Source organism: Protomyctophum bolini, assembly GCF_963924005.1.
Source record: "Protomyctophum bolini genome assembly, chromosome: 7".
NCBI lineage: Eukaryota > Metazoa > Chordata > Actinopteri > Myctophiformes > Myctophidae > Protomyctophum > Protomyctophum bolini.
This window is the reverse complement of record NC_137868.1, coordinates 9,108,671-9,121,440: the sequence shown is the minus strand read 5'-3', so window position 1 is coordinate 9,121,440 and position 12,770 is coordinate 9,108,671. Positions and strand designations below refer to the sequence as shown.

The following is a 12,770-nucleotide window of genomic DNA, read 5'->3' as shown; positions in this document are numbered from 1 at the left end:
GACACGGGGAGTCCACACAGGCCGTTTCTAAAGGCTGGGCGGAAGAGCGGCTCTGCTATGCATTCAATTAAGACTTCACAATAATTCCCCATGACTGACCTCATGCTGGAGATAATTGGTGCCAGTAACCATGCGAAACAACGCCAGATTTTAATTAAAGACGACCGTAAAATTTCATTGAAAAGGTCAAGCAGGCACATCAAATTCGGGAAGGAGGGGTGTTGAGAGGAGGGAGGGAGGGGGGTAAGACAGAATTTCCCTGAACAAGGGAACAGGACAGGGGTTTTAGGGGGCTGAATGTGCCATAGAATCACAGTTTCCAACCAGGAGTGCACTGCCTCGCTGACTGTCAGTGTGCTGCTGAAACATGAGACGCTATCATGGCTTATTTCAAGTTTATTTACTCTCTCACCACCTCACTAAATGACACTCCGATTCAACACGCATGGCCAAGAAAATGGAGGAAAATCCTCGAGGTTTGAACATTTTTCCTCCTTCTGTAAAACAATGTTGTTGCTCTTTTTCAAAGGTCTTTTCGAGCCCTCTTCAGAGAGGTCGAAGGACATCTGCCAGTGTAATTGCTTCCTCATTTGGCAAATTAAAATATTTCAAACAGTGGGCCTGTTTTGCTAATCCAACGTTTATGAGGGGAGTAAAAAGAGTGTTCAAGGAAAAGGACGGCATGTCAAAAAGCACTACGGAACGAAGCCATCACCCCTAAATGGTGTGTTTGGATCATCAGAGGAGAAATGGATTGCCTTATGAAAAAATATTTCTCTAGCTGTATTTACACAAAAAATATTTCCATATTCGGGACGTCTCGCTTAACGGCCCCGACATACATGCTGCGCGTACCGCAAATAACTTTCAAATTGACGGGAGGAAACAGAGGCGGCCATTGAGGAGACCTGCAGTTCGTACGGTGAGGAATTCCACTGAGGTGAGGTGAGGAGAGGAGATAGAAAAATATACCCCGGGAAAAACTTTGGCTTGAAAAACACCCGCCGTGGAAAAACACTGCTGTATTTCATCCATGAAAACGCCACTGTGCCCCTGGAGAGCGCTCTGATGGATGAAAGTGGCCGGCTTGTGTTCAAGGGGCACGTATGCCGTGCGGTGTGGGTCTGTGTGGGTTAGGGGAGAGGAGCTCCATGTCTGACATGGAGCAGGTGCGTTACTAAGAGCAGAGGGGGTTGGCATATATAGTGCTTACTCCCATCGGGAAAATTGCTTTCACAGTTTGACCCAGCTGATCATGAAGTACTCAGATGGCTATATATATAATGAGCAATATGGGTCTTGATTCCCAGACAGCCTCTCTCTCTACCCACTCAGCGAAGGGACTGGTTGCTAAGAGAAGAGACACTTTACTCCTGTATGTGTGGATGCATGTATAAAGATCACCCCCGCGTGAAGTGAGGGGCGCTCTTATCATCGTATACATCATCATGACAGAAAATAGACACTATGCCTATTTGCTCGGACACTTTATATGACGTAAAATGCTCCATTCATTGTCGATGGGAATTTAATGTTTGCGTAGGACGAAGAACAGACACTAATAGCTGAAAATAGGAGACTTCATCCTACCTCTCCTGCAGTGCCTCATGGCCATTTTGCACCTCCGGGACTCGGCGATGGTGGGACAGGGTATCGTGTCCTTGGGGGGCTTCTTTACGATGTGCCGCGTCCGGGTCTCCAGACCCCACTTGAAGCCACACGTTTTGTTCCTCCTGGTGCAGGTGCCCCACTCGCTCCACGAGCCCACCTCACAGCCCTCTGTGGCGACGGGGGGGAGAGAGAGAGGGGGAGAGAGAGAGAGAGGGAGAGAGAGAGAGAGAGAGAGAGAGGGAGGGAGAAGAGGCGTCATGAAAACTGCAGCCACCTGGGGATAGGGGGGTGGGTGACCCGGAGACCCTAGGCTGAGCTTTACTGCAGTGTGAAAAGAGCTATAGGATGTGTGAGGTCTGTGTTTCTTCGGGGAGGAGAAACAACAAGGCTGACACACTTTTTAACACTTTCGTGTAATTAAAGCTGCACTCCATAACGTTCATGTCCTGGGATTTGAACAAGGGAGATATTTTTTACCACTAAAGCTATATATGCCCCATTTTCCAGGGGATATAATGTGGATACTGTATATACCGGTATGTGCTTCAGTCAGTAGTTGGAAGCCTACCGGTCAACCGGTAGGTGTCCTAGCTAGGGGACGGTGTGCCGATATATCCATATATGTGATATATCGCGATACTTCCTCCCGTGATAAATAATCAATACAATGTTACAGATATATCGTGATAAAATGGGCCCAACTTTTACAATACATAAAACAAGTTGGTGATGAAAACCTGAAATCAGTCCAGGTTCGTTGCATGTTATGCTCAGCACTTTAATGTGTCCATCTTATTTTATTCGTTACTCGTCAATTACATTTTCACTACATATTTTAGTCATTAGTTAGTTAATAGTTAGTGCACACATTGTTGTGCACAGACAAGTTGTGGACAAGTTGCAAAATTACAGTCAGTGTTTTACTGTTTGGAGGAGGCAAGATTCATTTATTGGCCAGTTTGTGACACAAATAATCTTGTAAGATTTTGGAATAAATATACATAATTCCGGCTTTTTCAGTTACAGATATCGTGATATATCATTGATGAAATCTCTTACAATATATTGTATATCGCAATATATGGAATATCGTGACATTATCGTTATTGAGGGCTTAATATAGCCCCAGATATCGTGTCATGAGGTACCTGTATCATCTCCCCCCCCCCCCCCCCCCCTAGTCCTATAGCCAGCACCAGGGTCTAGATTTTAGTGTGAGACCACCTCCAATCACTGCAGAGGAGCTAGTGTTGTATAAACATAACGTACTACATATTTACGATTTAGTTGTGCACTGAATTACGTAGAAATTACGTCAAATTGCATGACTGGCTGAATATCACTTTTAAAGATTCTATAAAGCTGACAAAGTTTTCAGTTTATCTCCTGTTTTTTCGATATATGTTCTGCATCGTTGCACCTACCTCCACACTCCATAGTGTCTTCTAGCGGGGCGAAGCCCTCGGGACACTTGTCAAAACAGCGCCCTTTGTGCAGGTAGAAACCTGACTTGCACTTGGTGCAAAAATCTTTACTGAAGCAGGACTCGCAGTTCTCTATCCTGCACCCTAGGGAAGAGAGAGAGAGAGAGAGAGAGGAGGGGATGATCAGTGTTCAAGATCCAGCACAATATACATACAGTACACCCGTCTCATCTGGAGTTGATCGAGAGCTAAGAGGTTTGGGGAAGGGGTTCTTGAAAGGATTATACACCCCCCCCCCCCCCACACACACACACACACCCCCCCAAAAAACAGAAAGAGTCATTGATGCCCTGTGAATCATGTCTCTCCGGGCTCCAACAGCATTTCAGCAAACTTGTTTTGCCTGACAGACATTCTCTCTTTTTTTTGTGTGTGTGTGTTGTGTGCGAGTCTTGTACATGTTCAGAGGGAACCGATGAACAGTGTGAAATCACAACAGAGGGTTGGTTGGTGAAGGATTACCTCACGCTGACCCCTTTAAACGCGGGCAGGAAAACAAATTCTTCTGACATTCAACAGTCTACACATCCTCTACACTGTAGAAATAAAAAAGGAACAAGTGAACACATGGTGCTGTAGAGTCTACAGCACCATGAGTTCACATTTTTTTATTTTACACATGGTTTTCCGTGACTGTTCAGAATCGGTCCCATTGCAACCTTTACAAAAATGCGATCGATCGCATTGCGCTGTCATATTAATCCCTGTACGATACATCTCTGAACTTTGGCGTCCTTTGCTATGACATTCTGCTAATCGATCCAAGTTGGCGAGTGCACAAAAACGTTGAGCATAGACAGAATCATTCTGACCCCGATTTGAAATGGGAAACGGTGGGGCGGACAGGGTGTTGGGAGAGGAAAAACACACTCCCGAATGTTCTCCTCTGCCAAACAGATACCGGTGCATTTATTGAGGAACGCCACGGCACACTTAAGCCTGATTTATGTTCTGTCATATACGACAGTGTCACACACGCCGGAAACAGCAGATCTACAAGCTCACGACGTGTTGCATCCGCGACGCGCCGTGAGCTTGCAGATCGACCAATGCTCTTCGAGCGTTATCACTCCCACGGCCACACCCTGCGAGTGCGCATGACACACAGCGGCCCGCTGCGGGGCAAGCCTGATGTGTCATCAAGCTGTAACTCTGCAAATAGCACGTCAAGGCAGGGACTAAATTACACGAGCCACACCAACGGGGCGACGCTCTGGCCCGAATGATTAAAAGGAGCCTCCCAGAGCTGTCTGATTTATGACGCTCCTTAGAAGCTGTTAGCGACACTGATTGCCCAATAGGCTTCCAGTGTTGGGTAACCACAATCTATAACCGACAACCGCCATCTCCCTCAGCCCTATAGACTAGGGCTTCCCAGGTAGGGCGGCAGCCGGCCCTGTTGACTGTGTCTTTGAACAGGGGAGCCTAACCGCGCATAAGTGTGCGCGTGCCGTGCCGCACGCGCAACAAACTTCACAGTGATTTACCACAAGTGACAGACACGGAGGCAGAGGGATGCCCTTTTTTATCTATGAACGTTGCAGGGCCTGCACAGTCAAATGGACCATTATTGTGGGTCGATTTGGTTCCATTTGCACGCTTTTCGAAGTAAAATTAACACTGAGAATTGTGCACTAGTGCAGGGAAGGGAACGTTCTCACAATCACGCCCCTTAATTACACCATCTCCAGCTAACCATCAGGCCTCCTCCTCCACATTCCTCCAAAACGAGGGGGTCCTTCCCCACATCACTTTGAACCCTAAAGTATGGCCTCTGCCCACTCACTCTGGTCTCACGCTGCTCCCGACCAGTCTAAACAAACCCACCACGGATACACACACACACACACACACACACGCACACACGCACACACGCACACACACACACACACACACACACACTCACAGAGCCCACTAATCTGATATGGCTGGAGATTTCACTGTTCATGTCCAGCTATTGGCTCTTGTAGACAGGTACATGTACCAAAGATGAAACCCTACGCATTCAAACTCCTAATTAAGTAGTATTAACGTAAATGAGCTAGAACAGCAATAAATCAATTCCACTCTAATAAGCGGATAGAAAACGAACTGCATTCAACACACTGTGTAGACACTCACGCCATCTCCTTGACACACTAATTCTATACTCTGCTCCATCGTATCTCACACACTTATCTTGTGTTTGATAAACATGGTTTTCTGGTAGGGTTACACGGCACTGTATGGAGATCTTAGCATGGAATGTGTAAGATTAGGGGAGGTATAAGGCCACACAAAGGCAGGATGCGCTTTGCCTCCTCCTGTACAAACGCTGCCTTCCACCTCCTGTGTGCCCTGACGTTGAAACTGGATCTCCGCAGGGCTCGGTTTGGAGATGCGGCAAAGCAACCAAGACAGAGAGCTGGCTAATAAATCACAGAGCTAATTGGAAAGCACCAAAGCTCTCTTCTGCCCCTCACACTTCCCAGGCCTGTCATCACCTGAGTGACTTTTAGCTCACGGACAAAAAAAGAAAAGGGGAAGAAAAGGAGAAGAGAGGGTGGGGGGCTCTAGAACATCTGGCAGCACTCTCAAGCACTGGCTTGTTGTGCAACCTTAAGATATTGACAACAAATAGGAGCAGCCCAGATGTGCTAAGTATCCTTGCAAGCACTGCTCGTGTTCAGCTTACACTATTCTGATTGAAACTTTGTGATGTCAATACTTGACACACTAGGATGGTGAAAGGACGACTCATTTTACAAGAAGTGTCACAACATCGTGCCATAAGTCGCTAACACCACATCTGATGACTCAGATGACAAGTCAGTTAACCACGTATACCCTTTATACTTCATTGTACATCAAATAGCAAAGAAATTGCCGATCTACAAGCTCACAGTGCATCGCAAAAGCGACTGGTTTGTGAGCTTAAAGATTGTCACAACATGTTTCCTTTTATTAACAAATGTTCATTTTTATTGTGATACGCCCATAATAGGGACTCAAACTAGGTTCATGTGGTTAAACTGCATAGGAGTTGGAATCTTGGGTGGTAAGGCCTTCAAGGTCAAAGGGCATCAGAGCGAGAGAGAGGTGGGTCAGAAAGGAACTTCATGACAGACATCCATCCCTGTCAGTCAGATTATCAGGCCGCACGCTATCTCTATAGGGCCTCTGTGAGGGGGCAGGCTGGACGTTGTGGGATCTGGCCACTCCAATAACCAGCTACAGCCCGGCTGGCTGAGTCAGCAAGCGGGCAGGGAGCTTGTCCGGTGGCCAGAGGCTCCACACACAGATATGGGGGGGGGGGGGGGGGGAGGCTCATCCTCCCTATGAGATTAACCTCTGGACCACCTTAAAAGTCGTCAACGAGGTGCCTCTGGGAGACTAATGAGAAATAATGAGGTCATCGGATCCCACAGAAGGCACCGATGTTCCTGAGACTTAAACGCATTATCGTCATTATCTCTCTGGCTGGCCAGGATCTGGAGCGCGAGTAATATTGTGGAAAATCTATGTTTGTGCTTCCGAGAAGGAATCTCAAAGCCTCCCAATACAGTGGCCGGGGGTCACCCGTTCTGAAGCCACGGAACCAGCATCGCGTCCAGCATAGATATCGCTGTAACACTTTCTCTTTTTTCCCCCCCACTTTCACGCATGTGTTTTGTCATTGTGTGGTTTCCTAGTCAAGTGCATCTGAAGTTTAGCAATGAGTCACCGAGTGTCGCTCGTGATCTAATCGCACATGCTTGGCAGGAGCCGGTCCCTCTGCTGTGGTCTGGATGGAGAACCAACCCGTTCTGTTTTTTGTTTTTTTGTATCATGGACATTCAAAGCTTCCTGTCAGATTCAGTCACACGCTGCGCCTCAGCGGAGTGACAGTGCCATATGTAATCACTTGATATATTTGCGTGAATATTCATTGCGAAAGAGTGCTAAATCACCGTTCCCAAAGACTGATGAAAACGAATGCGTGTCCCGGAATGGGTCTTTCATGTTATCTGGGGCCGGTGGCAGGTTGTCAAACTGCGCGTCGGCCCGCGAACAGAGCCTCTCTTTGCTGCAGAATGCTAACCAGACCTGATGTCGCACAGCGGGAGTGTCCGCGCTGCAAAAAAAAGAAGAAAAAAAAAGAAAAAAAGAAAGGCCTGGCACGACGAGAGGGGAAAACAAGCCCCCGTTTTTTCCATCCTTTCCTCTCCAAGCTGCAACGAGTGGAGCCGAGCCCAACAACCTACTCTCTCTAGGCCACAGGTTTTTGGCCCCGACACGGAAGCTTTGGCGTGGTCGCTGCCACCCAGCCGTGTCGTGTGTCCCCATATCTTGCAAGTATGATCGAACCCTACAAACCCTCCCGCTCACTCAGATCAGCCAACGCAGGGAAGCTGGAAGTACCCTCACTAAAAACGCCGGGACAACGCTCCACACGTCCCAAACTCTTCTCCCTTCTGGCTCCAAAACTGTGGAATGCACTTCCCATTGCAGTCAGAACTGCAGCATCACTCCCAATCTTCCGCCGTAGTCTGAAAACCCACCTTTTCAGACTCCATCATGGCCCATAGCACTTACCCCACCCCCTTAGATAGCAATTCTAGTAGTCATAGCACGTCATAGTACATATGTGTAGCATAGTAGTATAGATGTATAGCTTATATGTATAGTTTCATTATAGATATTCCACTGTTACTTTCTTAGCTACGCATGTTTCATGATAAATGTCTTTATGTGATGTATTCCCATGTTTTTGTTCTTGCTTAATGTAAGTCGCTCTGGATTAAGAGCGTCTGCTAAATGCCTAAATTGTAAATTGTAAATTGTGTGGAACTGCGGATGGCAGAAGAGGGGTTCGCGGGCAAAGGCCACGGGGCTGCCATGTCTCCCTGCATGCGCAGCCGGCCGCGCTCCGCTCCGTTCCGTTCCTTTCCACTTGGCCGCTCGTCCCGTCTCGTCCCGCGCGCCGACACCGAGCCGGGCGCAGCAGAGGTGCTGTTCCTGTCAGTCAGGATGTCGTCGTACGCAGAGCGGAGACGACACGCGTGTCAGCGATCCTCTCCACACCAAGGAAACGAGAAGACAGGATATCTAAGAATCTGACCCCGATTCTGCCTCACCAGTTCCAGCACATGCACGCGGCGCACCCACGCACGCACACACGCACGCACATGTGTGCGCGCACGCGCACGCGCACGCACACACACACACACGCACACACACACGGCACACGCATGTACAGTATGCGCGCACCATGCACGGATGCATACACACACACACACAGACAGCCTCGGACTTCAGATTCACTCAAACTATGCACAATTACACACTGCTTGGGGAAAAAAGCCCTATTGAGCTCCATGTCTGGTTGTAGTGTTCTGGGGTTGCTGTGTCTATTATTGCATTGTCTGGCAAATCTGAAAGTGTGGTTATTAAAGCTGTGATGATTAAATGTCCCTTGGTAAAGCTCAAAGGCCAAAAGCAACTGGTCTTTTTCACTGGTTAGTTGAGCAATGGAAATACCCACAAGCACAGAATTATATACAGAGAGAGAGAAGGAAGGAGAGAGAGAGGTACTGTAGCTGGAGAAAGAGGGCGAGAGAGAGAGAGAAATAGAGGTTGCCAGTTTGCCAGTGATAACAAGTTAACAACCAAGCTCAGTATGGTGTATTTCCCGGCGCTCTCAGAAGTAATAATTTAAAACTATCAACTGAAAAAAGAAAACTTGTGTCAACACAAGCATTCAAAAGTAGGAAACTGAACTTACAAACTACATCTTTCTTTTTAATATCAATGGATTGTTATTTGAAATCAACTTGCAGTGTGACGCAAGTTAATATCATATTTTTAAGTACCAAGTTTGAGTACCGAGAGTCCCTTTATAAAAATAAACTGGAATCAAAAGTACAATATTTATATTCATGAAACCCTAACCCTAAAAAAAGCAACAATACTCAAAAATGTACAATGTAATTGTACTTAGTTACTCTCCACCACTGCCTTCACAAAATTCACCTTAAAGCAATGAACGACAGTACATTAAGGTAAAGTATAACCCATATGTCCATAAACCTCCAGCCTTAATCAAATATGACAAGGTGGTATTTAGCACTGTCTCAACACTATAGGAAGGAAATAAAACAGAAATTGCAACTGGGATTGTAAAAAAAAAAAAGGAAAATGAAAGAAAGCCCTCCAGTGGCACATCGTACCGGGCACTGGATGAGTTGTGATATTTGAACCACACATCCATCCAGGATATTGGCAATCATGATAGACTGGCTTTCCATGCTGACTGCTAGGGAACAGAGCTTAAGGCTTTAATGCATGCTGCAGGGGGCTAGGGGTAACTAAGTGGGACGTGTGTGTGTGTGTGTGTGTGTGTGTGTGTGTGTGTGTGTGTGTGTGTGTGTGTGTGTGTGTGTGTGTGTGTGTGTGTGTGTGTGTGTGTGTGTGTGTGCGTGTGCGTGCGCGCGCGTGGGATTGGCTTTGATTAGAAGCCTGGCCCATGAACAGCTCCATTGCCCGAGGCCATAACCACTTACAACCTGACGTCTCTATTTTGGGCATGTCATGTCATTATAGGCGGAAATGTTGAAAAAGGGTCAAATATTTTCGACACATTTCAATGAAACGTTCAGAGCTAGTGGAAATCCTAGAGGTTAGGGCCGCTACACTGCACACATGATACCAAAAATCAATGTTTACATCTTTTCACAATAATCTTTAGATAGTTGTATTTTACATTTCTCCCCCTGGGTTAAAAGGGGGAAACCTCTATCTGTCCATCCATCAGAGCAAAGCACCAGGAAATAGACCTTTACCGCTATGTTTTTCTCTCTGTAGTCGTTCATCTGTAAATATAAAATATATATTTCTCAACAAATACTTTTGTTCTTGTGATGCAGTTTGTTTATGCTTATTTATTAAGACTAGTCCTTACCCGTTCTGAATATATATGAACAGCAAATGATGTTCAGTGTGGGTAATGTGGGGAATTGTTTACCTGTTTGGGTCTGTTGTGCGTAAAAGTGTGTCCCAGTATTAATCTGTGTCCTTCCCAACATGCATTTCACTGGTGACACTGGTGACACATGATTTAATTAAGATGATTGTTAGAATGTTTGGCGTGTGTAATGCAGGGCAGATTGAGGTTGGAGGACAGGGCTGTGCAGCGCTATAGGTTCCGTGAGGCGGTCCGTGCGTCGTGGCATTGGGAGATGGCGCAGAAAGAGAGCAGCTGTCTTGCTCTATGCTAAGGAAGTACTCTGACTGACTGACATGCAGACAGTCCGCTAAATTATTAATAGGATGATACAAATCGCTAGTGTCATTTTGCAGCTCTGTGCTGAGCTAATCATCATCCCCCATTTAAAAAGATATGCCAGGGACCACCATAAGAGAAGATTGTTACGGCTCTAACAGTGATTCTCAACCCATTTAATTTCAAGAACCCCCAGTTTAATGGCATTTCTATCTCTGGAACCCTCAATTTATATTGTAAAATCAATGTTAATTTAACTGTGTACAAAATGGAACCAAATTTGTACACTCTCAGAGTTACAGACCCATCAGGGTCCATTTGGTTCCAAACTATCATTTAGCTGCAGGGGACCCCGTGGAACTACCTCAGGGACCCCTGGGGGTCCCCGGACCCCACTTTGGGAACCACTGCTGTAGAGAAAGCGAGACAGAGCGCAACGGTGCCACATTCAGACAGATTTGGCTGAACGTGAACTCACATACAGCCGTTACGAATCCTCCGAGTGGAGCCGTGGGTTGGTTGACGACACCCACAGATGCTGATGAAAGGTCGTGCTCTAGGGGCCTGATAAGATCCTCCATGGACACAGCTGGAGCTATGGCTCATATCATACCACCCCTGAGCCGCTGAAAGGAGGCTCAGACAAGAAATGGACACATGAGGGTAGGGAATCTAGGGATATAAGAGAGCCCTTTATATTATGAGTACGTGTGTGTGTGTGTGTGTGTGTGTGTGTGTGTGTGTGTGTGTGTGTGTGTGTGTGTGCGCATGTTTTGTGTGGTTTTTGTGCGTGCGTGCGTTTAAACCTACACAGTTCCTGAACAACAAACTGTATAATTTTAACTAAATGGACCCATGTGACAATGGTCCCCATTTGAATGTGTGACATATTCTGTATGTGAAGAGTTTTGTGACTGTAGAGTGCTCATGGAAAACGTTTCATAACTGCGTGATTTCTATTCAAAATCAAAACCGATCCTAACTCGACATTGTCTACAGCATCTTTGGCTCAACCTCAATATACTTCATTGTATGACGAAAAAAGGAAAGGGACAATCTACAAGCTCAAAATGTGTCGCCATGTGACAAAAACCTTTCACGTTTTGATCATTGTCACATTTAATGCCATGCCGAAAATAGGAAAGCCAGGTTGAAAGTGGTTAACTTGGTCAGTGTTGCACCAGCACATGGGTTAAAGTGTGTTCATGTCTTCGTGTCACATGGGGCGATCATTTTTAGAGAGCATGGAACGTGTCCTGAGATTCTATAGTGTGAGAGTATGGTCGACTGAGTGTATAAGTCCCTCGTTTGCCCGGCTCTGGTTTTCCTTACCCAGGGAGTCCACAAAACATTCTTGAATGAGATAAGATCACACAGACAAACTCTGGTGTAATAATAAGCAGCTGTCTCCCTAAGTGATTTCAGAGTCTGTTTTTAAAGCTCATGATAACAAGAGACATAATGGCACGTTCCAGCCAGGCCTGTTTGGAAAACAGGAGCTCTGGCCTCCTCTGGCCTGGCCGGTGTGCCTTTGAGCCTCCGCTGGCCGGTGTGCCTTTGAGCCTCCGCTGGCCGGTGTGTCTTTGAGCCTCCAGCCAAACAATTGAAATTCTCCCTGCCCCTCACTGACCATTAGCTTCTGAGGCAACCTGAAAGAACAGGCCGTTACAGGGGGACAGACACGAGCTGCTCAGTGAAAGTGACACATAGATCCCAACTATAAGAAGGAAGGTCAAATGGGAAGCTGGATTAGAGAGTCATGACTGAAATGGCGATCACATCAAAGCAGAGCCTCTCTCGGAGATCTGATGCTCCGTGACAATGCAAGATTTTGTTCTGGGGGCAGCTTGCTCGGAGAGGGATTCAGATTAACTTGCCACACATCAGTAGTAGTTAAACTCAAAAAGTGGAGGGAGTCAGCGGGTGAGGCGGTGGGGGGAATGGTAAAAAATGTTTTAAAAAAAAGACAGCAAACAAGATGTCTTTTCTCCTTCAATTTTCCCTGACTTACAAAGATAGGGAGGAATTACTTCAGGCCCGCGTGTCTTTGACTTTATTGTGGGGAGTGGACATGAACGTGTAATTGTGTATACAAGGCAGCACACAGAGGAAGTATGTGTTTGGAAGGGGGCAACCAATTGATACCAGCAGCGTACTACGAGAGGGTGTGTTCTCTTGGTATCTACTTGCCATATTTGACTGGAGCCAAGTAGATGTATGTGCAGTGCATGGAGACTAGGCAGTGATTGGGTAAGCAGAACATAACTTATTTCTTTCCTTTGGTTGCTGCGTGCCTGGATTATTGGGCCTAAAGGTCCTGACACTCTCCTCTGGGGCCTCATTTCAGCGTGTCTGTCAGGAGCTTGGCTCACGGAAACCCAATGGGTTCAAGTTCCTCTCTGTTTTCACATGAAACACTCAGCCAACACCTCAGG

At 46.6% G+C, this 12,770-nt stretch overlaps 1 protein-coding gene across 1 annotated transcript in view; it reads right to left on the bottom strand.

Moving 5' to 3' along the window:
* The window catches only part of rspo2 (R-spondin 2), a 66,728-nt gene that overhangs the window by 22,625 nt on the left and 31,333 nt on the right, over positions 1 to 12,770 (bottom strand). The window contains exons 4-5 of the mRNA XM_080767968.1: positions 3,036 to 3,179; positions 1,591 to 1,779 (exon numbers count right to left, since the gene is read on the bottom strand). Coding sequence (XP_080624094.1) covers positions 1,591 to 1,779; positions 3,036 to 3,179 — 333 coding nt within the window. The remainder of the gene's footprint in view (positions 1 to 1,590; positions 1,780 to 3,035; positions 3,180 to 12,770) is intronic.